Consider the following 13,204-nt stretch of genomic DNA (forward strand, 5'->3'; position numbering starts at 1 on the left):
TATACTTAGTTACATTAAACCATGCACCATGTCACCGTCATGTGTGTGATTTCCGAATGTTGTAAAAACTATAGTTTATTAAATTGTAATATGCACCAAAATGTAATCAATTATTCTTTCGTTAATAGTCTACGCACAGGTACAACTATACAGGTTTCGCTAGTAGACTATAATATTATATTGAAATATGAGAATCTAATTAAACATAATATTCCGTTTTTTATTTTAACAATAATATAAGACAAACATAATATTATATAATATTATTTTAAGCAAAAATATAATTTTAAAACACTTAATGATTTAAAATTATTTGTAAACAATTTAGATTTTGGTAACGATCCTATCCTGGTATAATCCTAATATAATTACTTTAGCTTAGTTTTATTGATAAAATAGGTAGAACTTAACTCTATCAACACAAGCTAAGCTCACAGTGATTGTTGTATCTATATATCTATTATCTATAATACATTTATGAGGACCTATGTATTTTTGTGCTAAAAATAAAGTCTTAGTACCTATAATACTATACTGGGGCCCACGAGAGAGTATTACAGTTTTGCGCATGAAGACTGTAGGCATTCCCCCACCTTATGCCATTTAGTGTATGTCAAATACGTGGCGATGCGCGGAATCGAACATGTTTTCGTCGGGTGACAGTAATACTCTTTCGTGGGCCGCGGTATAGCCAATATAGGTATTATAATAAACAATAATTGTCAGTCAGATAGTCTACATAATAATCAAATAACCGATGAATAATTGAATACATAAATAGGTAGGTACCTACTTATTTTGGTACAAATTATAAATAATATGTTCGTCTACCTGCAGTGGTGCAAATTACATATCTCTATTTTCGTGCAAATTACAAACTCCCATATCTCTATTCCCTATACAGTTTTTTTGTGTACATAAGTTACATATAAATCAAATTACAATAATAAATTTCAATAGAATTTATTATAAAGTGGTATGATTGTATATTATACATGATACATGATTGCATAACTTCTATCACGACCTATGTATGACGACCATGTATCTATAGAATAAAGTATAATTTTTAATACCTATGACGACCTGTGTATCTATAGAATAAAGTATAATTTTTCAACAATAAAAACGAAAATTAGTATTCAATGAAGAACTGTAAAAGAATTATACGGTGAGAAAATAAAAATAAAAGTAGAGTTGGTAGGTACCTAACAAAAAAAATAAAGTAAATGTATTCACCTATAAATACATAAACCAGATCTCGTTTTCATTTAATTTTGAATAGATAAGTTATATGACAGGCTGAACCAAATGTGTTCAAAAGTTTTTTCGATCTGGCTTGGAAAGAATACAGCTAGGTTCTACCCCTAAGCCCTAAGGCCTAAGGGTACCGAGAAAATAGAACACAGGGGAAATAGAGAATTCGACAGCTTAGAAAAGTCCCTTTTCAAACTATCTCATACATTAACCATGCTCTGAAAATTGGCATAAAATGTTGAATTTGTAACCAAATAATATGCAATGATTATCAAACAGGTATTTATAAAATAGTTGCTAAAACTGCACTACATTAAAATATAATATTTTTCTAACAAATGTTAATTTTTTAACGTTTTTTTATCAACGGCATATTGAAACTAGGTATTATCTCGCCAATTAAAAATACCTACATTTTTTTCATTGAAAGACGATTATAATATGTTTGAATTTTATACATTTGTCTATAACCACATATTATCAACTTTTTATTATTATTAACTTAAAATATGACTTTTCATACTTAAACTATAATATTAATTATGATATTATTCTGATGGTGTTTAAAATGAGATTTACTAACTCAACTTCACGGGTATAGAAGTAGGTATTATATGTAACCAGATTATTATTAAAATTGTACACGATTCAATAATAGATAAAAAAAATATAAGAACTATAAATATATGAAATGTTATAACTTATATTACTGTAGGACGCAGGCACCTACATAAACCTAATATAATAATTAATTCTAATATAGGTACTATAATACCTACTATATATATTATAATCGAATGTGTGTATTTGTATTGTATGTGTGACGTGCAGGGTAGATAATAAAAACATATTATATAAAATAGTATTTTATGTAAAAAAGAATAAATGTAAAATGTAACTAAGATTGAATAGACAGGGAAAAAAGGTTATAGGATTGACTTCAATTGTAAAAAAAAAAATAAAAAATAAAATAGATAGTAACAGTTAGAACGTATTGAATGACTGTAGACATATTGTAGAGACGTACATGGGATTGTATTGCAAAAGGATTTGAAAGGAACAGAAACTAAAAAGGAAATTGATGAATGCAATAGCAAAAGGTAGCACTATAATATATATATAGATAGATTAGGTATACGCAATACGCGTTACTAACAAGTAAAAAAAAAATTCCGTAGGATCGACTAAATAAAGGATAGACGGGTAGAGGGGAAAATGTCAAAATTGAATTGAACCATTGACAAGAAAATGTTGTACAAGATAGACAATGCTTGAAGGCAGTTTTTAGTGCAAATAGTATATTATTCTAAATTATATTTAAAAATTATTGAATAATAATTCTTTATTAAGTATAAAAGCTATAGTTTTTCGTTCAATCAGATTTGAACTTCTATTATTCTTTATTGGAAGGAAATACTATTTTATTATGCATACCTATAATATTATAAAAATTATGTACGTATACCTATGGTATATTTCAAGAACTCTAAGAATATAAAATTATTTAAGTACCTGTAGGCTATAATATAATATTATAATAATGTAATAGTTGAATTTAAATTATTATAAAAATGTACCGATCATAAAGGTTATTCACTGTGACATTATCGGTCTCATTACATAGATAGGTACTCTAGTCGATTTGTATAGGCTTTCTAGTTTCTACTTATTTTTTAATATACATAGGTATTATATATTTATATTATAATATATTATTATAAGTGAAAGTTGTATCATTAATCAATTAATGCTCCTAAAATTATATTGTCATTAAAATATAAAATAAATGTCAAATTACAACAATAGACTAAAACATGGTGTCAAAGTAATATACTAGTGTAGTAGTCGTGTGTATCTATAAAGCGTAAAGTACTATGTTTCTAATTTCTATAGGTAGGTACGTTGTTTGTATTAATTATTTTTAGTCAATTTTTCCTAGTTAGGTACCAAATTGTTTATTTATTTATTTTTAATTGTACTAATTGAGCTTTATACAGAAATGTATATTGAATATATGAAGGCTATTAAAAGAACTATAAATTATTTAACGTTAAAAAAAAATGTGTTAGGTAGGTACCTATCTGTCACCAATTGTGATTGTCACAAGGGCCAATAATAGTGAGCATGGCTTAAACAAAAAATATTCCCACTTCAAACATACAGTTAAAAATCCTCGAAAATCAACCATGGTTAAACGTTGTTTTCTTCTCTATCTAATGCAACATTTTGAAAAAGTGACAAAATGCCCAAATTTAATGAGACACCCGCGTATCCGATAAAGTTGCGGAAAGTATAGTAAATATTTTCCAGTCAACGGAAACGTTTCAGGGAGCGCAGAAACCCTTTACCCTACCGCCATCTATCGGAATTCAATGCACACGCGAAACCACCCTTTATTTCGATGTACACATTCTATTGATCCGGCACAACTTGGTGTATTAAGTACCTACCACAAGGACTAGTCGAATGGATTGTTTTGTTGATAAACCGAACGTTATCACATATCGTGTATAGATAGTATTATATAATCACAGCACTCACATTTCTACAGATTCCTACTGCAAAGTATAGGTACGTATGATATATTCATAATAACATATACCATATAAAATCATTAAATGCTTTTAAATAGTAGGTACCTAACAATAATGGATTATGTCGTGAATGCGTAGGTAATGCATAGTTTTTATCTACAGCCATATCATTCCCATCATCCTGCCTTTTAGGGCTTGTTTTTTTAGGGTGTGTACCTTTAAAGGGTGTCGAACAGTGTTTGTCCCTGTCAGTATTTTTTTTTTCCAATTGATACGATTTTAGATAAACATTACTGTTTACCGTGAACTAAGATACATAATTTTATATATCTTAGTTCATGCTGTATATACCTACTATGGATGTCCACAAATCACAAATATTATAATGTTAATTATGTAAGTTTTTGGATTATTAGAAATAAATAGTAATTAAAATGTTTTAAATGAGTAGGTATAATTTTATATAGTAGGTACCTATAATACTTTAGTTTTCTAGTTGCAACGACGTGCATACGAACGTTTCCATTGATCTCAAATGAAAACGTTTTATAGCGCTGCACGTCATCATGACTAAAATCTGTCAGCTGTATGTATAATAAATAATAATACAGGATTTTAAAACCTGTCGTGCTATTACAATAGTATGTGTGCCGTGGCGTGTACATTCGAAACCGACTATTGTTCAACAACCCTTTTGTATAGGTACCTACCTACCCTACGACCGATCGCCGTCGTGGAACATATTGCAAACGGTTCAACCCTATATATAATGCGGAGAATAAAATATATATATATATATATATTATCATATTATGATTATAATCTCACTTATGGTCTTTAATGCGGATCACTCGCGAAATCGTACAGGTATTTGATTACACATCCTCGGTGACATAACATAATATTATACGTACTTAAAATATACATGTAAATATATAAGCTCATCACGTCAACACTCAGTGCTTTAATCCTTTATTTATACGCGTACCAGTTCAGATAATCTATACATAGGAATATAAAGTTTTGAAAAATAATATATATTTATATATGAATATCTGACACATAAATGGAAAATCCAGAAGCTTATCAATTTAGGTAAAATATTAAACACTCAAACCCGTTGTAAAATGTAAATCAATATATTATTATAAACTGCATGCGGTCTACAATACAAAACGAATATTGACTATCATGTAAAAGACAAATCAACTCGTGTGCAGGGATGTAGATACTGTCGCAAAAATAATATAACTTATAAGTATTATTCTGTACAATCAATGATGTAATCTATATATTCGTCTAGATATCATGGTACCTATTATACAGCTATACCGTGTGATTCACCACGCATGCTTATGCTGGGGGTCCTCTCCCCATGATTTGTTTTGAACTGTTTACGGATATTTTAAGTTTCAATTTTTTTTATAGTTTTTTTTCTATGAATGTCAATAAAATTTAATTTTTTTGGTAAAAAAGCTTGAAAATTTAATAAAAGGCTCTAAATATATTGTTGCAATAAATTTGAAAAATATTTAAAATCCATAGTCATAATTTTTTTTATAGGCATTTAAAGTTCGTATTTTGACAAAAGGCGTAAAAATCACGAAAATGTTATTTTGAGTTAGAAATTCATAAAAATTTTTCTTTTTAAATCTAAAATTTTAAAATGTAATACAAGATTCTTTATAAGCTTGTCTGCGTTTATCAAAAACAAATGTCCATAAGAAAGTTAAATTAAATTTTTATGAGCGTTTGAAGTTACATAATTTTTTCATGAAATTTTTACAACATTGGATATTTCACTCGATTTCTCAAGCTATTTTCTTATTTTGTTGTAATTGAAAAATGAATAATTTTTAAAATATTGATGTATCAAAATATAAATTTGAACGTTAGTTTCTTTAACAAAGTGTTATTTTACTTTGTATATATAAATAATAATAACTACTAAAATTCCTAAGGATAATAAGTCCGCATGATAATGGGTTTAGAATTTCGGAAGTTATATGTATTATGGATGTGATGATTTGAAATCTTAATAATAATTAACATTAATCTATCAACATTTTATAATTTGTAAAAATGTCTGACTATAAATCATCAGACAATTTTGTTTTATATTACAATTGTAAAACCAGTTTTAAAAACTATCTATCATCTTTATTAGTATAAAAGTATTAATAATTGAGAAACTACTTGTTCAAATTTTGATTTAGATGTATCTACATTTTCAAAAAAATCATCTGTTATATAATTTACAATAAAAAAGATTGGTTTTCATTTTCAAAAAATAAATTTGAAACGCCACATGACATTATTTACATTAAATGATATAACAATCCAAATAATTGGAAATATGGTCCATACTTGAAAATTTCAAAAATCAGAATTTAACTCAATACTTTTAAACTCATTGTTTAAGAAAAATGGGAAAAAACATGTTTCGTTTATCATCCTTTATAGCCGTATAGGTATAGCCGTATACTATGGACCACGGTTGAGTCGTAAATACCCTTAAGGGTCCCGGTGCCAGTTTTTCAAATTTTCCACAATTCTGTAAAATTTGAAAATTAAATTTTATATTTTAGTTACCACCTCAATTATAAGACTTTTCCACTAATCTACTACCCGATACCTATTTAGGGGGGGGGGGGTTTCGATAGGGTGTATTATATCGAAAAAAATGACTGTACGGGAATAACTCTCATGCTTTGTAGAATTATCGGATTTTGATGAGTATTTTTTTATCTGAAAGAAGAAGATTTCCTACAGCCCGCATTGATCTCTGATTTTGTATTTTATCTCAAATAATTGTATTAAAACAATTGTAAAAAAAAAAATGTTTTTTTATCTTGTATTTTTTTAGACATATTATGAAGTTTGAGAATAAAATATTGAAAAACAGGGTGCGAGCTCACAATGTGAGCTGTAGAATATTTCCTTTTAGTATTAAAAAAAAAAAAAATATGAAATTTGGTTGGTTCTACAAGGCGGTATCGTTATTTCCGAAGAGTGTATTTTTGAGGACAAAATGGAATCGGCACCCGGCGCCTTAAATAATAACCCATACCTACATATTTGTGTCATTATTATATAGTACGATATTTAAAAAAAAAAACTTTATTTTTTCTGTTAAATACTTAGATATAACATTATTGTAATATTACTTATATTTTATCAACAAATATGTTAAATATTGTTGATTTGATAACAAAAGTGAGTTAAACATAATATTATTAAATACAAACTTACATAGTCGTCGGCTCTTTCTGTTAAGCTCGTATTACCTGGAATCAGAGATCATAATATATAGGTAATAGGCAACACGCCAACATTTATACATACCTATATACGCCACACAAGAATACGCAGATCAATATTATATTATAATAGTATAATAAGCCCAAAACTCGGAAAGAGTGGTGGGTATAGTACTATAGTATAGTGTTAGAGTGACGGTGGGGAGGGTAAAAGGGTTTTTTCCTCAAAGTGCAGGCAGGACATAGGCCCCCGCCGATTATTGGATTTAACGTTGTCGTCATCGACGCCACTGGAGACGAGTGGTGATCGGACCACGCTGGGTTCACGTCGGCCGTGAAATAACCGTGGTGCGCTTGCCGAGTAAATCGAATTTGCAGATCGCTGGCTCGCGTACGTGCGGGGCGCGGTGGGCAAGACCGAGGTGCAGCGCATCTGTCGCCCGCGAAAACATTATTCCGTTAAGCGGATAATGAAATGAAATAAAATAGAAATAAAAAAAAAAAAATGCCCCGTCGTATGCACACAGGAAGAGGAGATATAGACTATAGACGGCGAGGAGTCGGTGGAGGCGGGGGCGAAGGGATAAACTCGCACTATATATTTTATTATAATATAACATGAGAGGAGCGGTGCTGGTCGAACTGTTGCTGCTGGGCATCGCCGTCGGGTTCCAACGGGGTCCGCACCATCCGAGGGCCGCCGTGTCTGGCGAACCGAGAATCGAAAGCCACCATCGCGAGCACCAACACCCTAAGCCCATGGGCGACACGAAGTTCACTCAAGACAAACCGATACTGCACGACAAGAGGTCAGTGACTATACGAGTATAAAATATATCATACGTATTACAATATAATATATACGACACAATATGATAGATAAAATAATCTCCATATAAAAATGTTCTATTATCCACAATCATAATTCATACCAAACTTAACTTTTTGTTGCCGTCATAATTAAAATACTATAAAACAAAAAGGTATATAATAAATAACTAACATAACATAAAAAAATTCCCAGTGATTTTCAAAAGCGCCGGGAAAAACAAAAAAAAAATTAAAGAAAACGGGAATTTTTAAATTTTTTATTCAATAATTATTTCGTAGTTAAAAATGTATAAAATGTTCAACTTTTATTGCTAAGGAATGAAAATTTAAAACAAGGTTCCACTTAAATAGGTTATAATGTTATATATAAATTACTTTATTCACAATAATATCATGAAAGATACTTGGTAATATACTAATATCATAGACTGTCTGACCACCTTCGCTCAGAATCGTTTTTCTTTTTAATGATATTATTATATCATTGAATTCAAATTTAACACTGTCCATTACAGCAGGGGTGGACAACCCGCGGCCCATGTAGTGAAATTTTATGATGCCCGCGACTACAATTTATAATTGGTATAAAAATATAGAATATCACATTATGTTAGTTGAAAATGTTAATAATAAATTAATAGGTATACCAAACAACGACGAATCCACGATACTTAAATAAATTAAATGAAATACTTTGTTTAAAATTTAAACTGTAAAATGTAAATAAAATAAGGTGTATGGCCCGTGAAAATGTTTTTTTTAATTTTGTGGCCCTTGACACCAAAAAGGTTGCTGACCCCTTCATTACAGTGATCCATTTGTATCCTACTGTACAGCAGAGCAACATCCACTTACCTGCTTTTTTTATTTGTACATAACATTTAATATTTTTTACATAGATAAACATCAGAAACTAATTGAAATAGAAACTACTAATTAATAATTATTTACTATAATTATTATTTATTGTAAGTAGTTATTATTACATTGAATATTGCTGTAATGGGATTTTCTTTCAAATTTTGAAAGACGAATGTCCGGTGATTGGTACGAAGGATGGAATCATATTGACTAAAACTTGTTTACTAATGAAAAAAATAAATAATGTAAAGGTACCTCCAAATCATATAATCGGTCGTCTGACCAAGATAAGATTAGGTAGAATATGGTAAATTGACGATAATATTCGACAAATAACTCAATACTCATAGACATTCATTAAATAAATACCATTTTAAATTCATAAGATTTTCAAAAATTTAATTCTGCAATTATATGCATTATGACTTATGTTCAAAATATGCAAAAAAAAAGTTGTTCTATTTAGTCAAGAATAATCCAAATCTCTGACATACCGACAACCAATTAATTTGGACTCAAAGAAAAAATATGGAAATGCATAAAAAACCTAGGCCTATAAATAACTTGCGTGTCTACTGAATATTTCATATTTGAGTCTCAAAAAATTTGGAAAAAGTATTAACAGGACGCTCCAGTGGGCAGTGCTCCAGAATATAGCAACTACACCGACTTATTTTGTTGTCTCCGTCTTATAAGTGCGCGTAACATAACAAATTGTACGCACAGCAGATCGCGTTTAGCTCCGTTAGTTTAAAAATTAGAGTGAACTCTTATAAAATTTAAATGTAAGATTATTATCTAGGGGATCTCATTGGCGTTTTATTATATTTTTAATTTTAAAGCGGGTTATGAGCATTTTAAAATTGTTATTGTTTGTACATCTTAAAATACTCATAACAATAGTTTTAAAATAAAAATATAACAAAAAGCCTAGGAGATATTGAGATGGCCTAGATAATAATCTTACCTTTAAATCGTACAAGGTTTAAAATCACTCTAACTTTTAAATTAGTTTTTTTTTTTATTGAGCTCGAGCCCGGCAACTTAGACCATTAGCTATTTTGTTTGTTTTTAAGTTGAGGAACGGTTTAAAACACGTTTTGTATGTGTGCAAGGATTCGTTGCTAAAAATCCCGGGTGGTCACCCATCCGGGAACTAACAACGCCGGCCGTTACGTACACTCAGTGCGTTTCCGCAGTTGAGTGTACGCACTGCACCACACCAAGCCACTTAAATTAGTTTTATACTCAGGCCCGTATTTTTTTTTTTTTTTTGGGGGGGGGGGGGTATGGAAGGGCGGCTAAAATATGTTGCCCCGGGGCGTAAAATGTTCAAATACGGGCCTGTTTAATGTTTATACTACTTTGAACTATTAAGTATTAGGTATATTAATAATTCTCGAACGCTCAAAGCTATATTGCTATAAATACATAAGTTGTTTTAATTTCTAACAGCATAATACATTAATATTATATAATATCTACTGTTCTTGAAATAATTCCAATTTTAAAAGTTTTAATAAGTCACAAGGGAACCAATTTCCTACCTCAAAATTTTGGGGCCCCCAAAATACCATCACCCGGGGAAGTTGTAACCACCCCCCCTAAATGCTGCCCTGTCAGTGGTACAAGTTTAATTTTAATATTTCAAATCTGAATGTCGTAACATTCCTCTTACTCAGAAGCGTAGCAAAGAGGGGTTAACTGGCTATTTCCCCCCCTCCCTATTGAACGTGTTTATTTTAGCTATATTATAATATTAGGTAATATATTATATTAAAAAATGATTTTACAAAAATCCATACAAAAATTCCTGGCCAAATCTATTACTTAATAAGGGTCCCATAGGCTGATTCCGCCAATAAAGAACCAATACCACTAGGTACTTATGTTACAGTAACAGTATGATAATTCATCAATATTAAATATTAGGTAGACACTATTTGATCCTGCACAGCATTGACCATGACAAATTAAAAATAATGCCAGTAGACCTACCCTGCTTTAAACTCTGTTAAATGTATGCTACCTATCTACACATATTTTTTAAAACCGTCATTTGGGTAGTTTTGACCATTATATATAAAATACAGGTCTAAAATGATATCCAATTGACCAATTTATTATAACTATTTTATTTTCTGTAACAAATAGCTAATCAAGCTATCCCCATACAAACGAACAAAATAAATATTAATTTTTTATGAACCAATAAATCTGTGTGAGCCAGCATCTATTTATTCTTTAAAATCCAAAATAATTTGCTTCGAGGTCATTGCAGGTTATATTATAATTATACATGTAACAAATTTCAAAAACATGATTGAACCATTTCACACACACACACACAAATAAATATTGTCTTTTATAGATAGATAATATCTAGAAAAATATGAAAAATCATTTTAAAAGCAAACACATTTAATTTAATTAAGTTTCAAAAATTTTATGAATATATTTGATTTTTTTTATGTTCCGAAATTATAAGAGTAATAATATTATAAAGTTTAATATTATTACTACATTTAAATTTAGTTAACACATTTGAATTTCTTGTAAATATCAGACTTTGTTAATACAAATAATTGTACTGTTTATGGTCATAAACATATATAAAGCAATTTAATGAAAATTCAAAATATACCTACAAATTAAGAAGTTAAAAAATCTTAACCAACCTTTTGCATTTTTTCCTATAAGAGTATATAGCATTGAGTCTACAATTGTAATAAAAATAAATGGTTTTAAAAATTAAACAGGCACATTGAAGAGGATCTTGGACTTCCAGACATAGGCGATAGTAATTTAACAGATGAAGAATTAGAATTTAGATATTTCATGTGAGCAAACATACATAAATAATAAATAATATTTTGTATAGAATTAATTAATCAATTTACTAATTGTATAGTGCTCATGACTATGATAAAAACACAATGCTTGATGGATTAGAACTAATGTCTGCATTTGCTCATAACATGGAAAATTATGGGGATACGGAACCAAAAATATCAAATTTAGAAAATTATACAGGTAAACTATTTATTTAGTTACAAATAAAACATACTAAAACTTTTTTTAGATTTAGTTGATCAAATACTGTATGATGATGATACAAACTATGATGGATTTCTCAGCTACACTGAATATGTGATTGCCAAGAACAAGCATTTACAAAATGCATAAAATATTAAAATATATTACTTTCTTAAAATGTATTGTTTATTGTAAGTTAAGTATTATTTCAACACAAATTTTAATATACACGTTATGTTTCTTTCAATAACTAATTAGACAGTGTCGTAATATTTTTTGAAGTAATTAACAATCCTCGTTCCCATAAATCATTCACAAGCTGCATAACCTGAAACATATTTGTAAACAAAAGTGTTAAATACATTTAAAATGAATAATTATTTTAAAACAATGTTTTGTTTGTATTTAAATTAAAATTAAAATTTAATGTATAACATTAGTTTATTATATTAGTCTTTAGATCATATACAATTATTTTTTTAATAAGTCACAATTTGTTATGTTTGTATATTAGTATTATATTAATTATATTATATATTATGGTATAAGTACACATAACATTAAAACCTAAGTTTTACAGAATACTGCTGGTAAATATTCAAATTTTAGGCTATTACTGATTAATATTGGTTAATTCTAGGACATGATACATTTATACAAAATAGTTTGGTCAAACTCCAAATGATTATTGTAGTTGGGTTATTTCTTTGTTTCCAAGTAAATTTAATATTAGGATAAACAATGCATATAACATGGTAATTATAAAAAAAAAATCTGAGTTATACAATTCGGTTTGTACTTTAATTGAACCAGTAAAAATTGAACATATTAAATATATGCCAAAAAATAAAATGTCTAAATCATAACAAAAGTGATATTAGTAAATTGTATTTTAAAACTATAGATAATAAAGTCATGGATAGAAAATAACGTATTCATTATGTGTTAGACTTGCGATCTAATATAGATGAGAAATTGAGGCTGTTTGTTTAGATTTTTATACGCATGATTATATCAATATAGATAATCAGATAATCAGATAATCAATATAGGTAACATACGATTTTGGCCTCAATTAGTATAGATTTATTCTTCACCGATAAGACGTTATGTCCTATCTATGTTTAAAACATAATATTATTTCAATAAATACTACTGATGATATAATAAATAGGATATATTGAAATACACAAATGAAATGTTATATTACATTTTAATATAATATAGTAAGAAGGTACATTTAACAATGTTGTATGGATTTAATGGGAACATCTTTAACAAATCAATACATTTTTATTGTAAGACCATTATAAAAGTCCAAACAATACCCATATGAATTTTAAATGAAGTATATTGTATATACAGTGTGTAATCGCTAATTGAGAACAATCAATATCTTTGAGTAGGGCAATGCAATTTGAATTC

General features: G+C 28.7%; 2 protein-coding genes across 4 annotated transcripts in view; one reads left to right on the forward strand and one right to left on the reverse strand.

Annotated features, from left to right (window-relative positions):
- Positions 1-3,697: 3,697 nt before the first annotated feature.
- On the forward strand, positions 3,698-12,033 carry LOC100164353 (multiple coagulation factor deficiency 2-like). Of its 2 annotated transcripts, NM_001162149.1 has the most exon segments (5): positions 3,698-3,828; positions 7,579-7,860; positions 11,503-11,583; positions 11,655-11,776; positions 11,826-12,030. In NM_001162149.1, coding segments are annotated over 4 exon segments (498 nt in total). In that variant the 5' UTR covers positions 3,698-3,828; positions 7,579-7,669; the 3' UTR covers positions 11,930-12,030.
- LOC100167047 (ribosomal oxygenase 1) overlaps positions 11,944-13,204 on the reverse strand; it is a 5,544-nt gene continuing 4,283 nt past the window's right edge. For both annotated transcript variants that reach the window (XM_001950470.5, XM_008187388.2), the window contains exon 8: positions 11,944-12,107. In XM_001950470.5, the coding sequence (XP_001950505.2) occupies positions 12,030-12,107 (78 nt within the window). In that variant the 3' untranslated portion in view covers positions 11,944-12,029. The remainder of the gene's footprint in view (positions 12,108-13,204) is intronic.

The sequence above is a fragment of the Acyrthosiphon pisum genome, chromosome A2, assembly GCF_005508785.2.
Source record: "Acyrthosiphon pisum isolate AL4f chromosome A2, pea_aphid_22Mar2018_4r6ur, whole genome shotgun sequence".
Lineage (NCBI taxonomy): Eukaryota > Metazoa > Arthropoda > Insecta > Hemiptera > Aphididae > Acyrthosiphon > Acyrthosiphon pisum.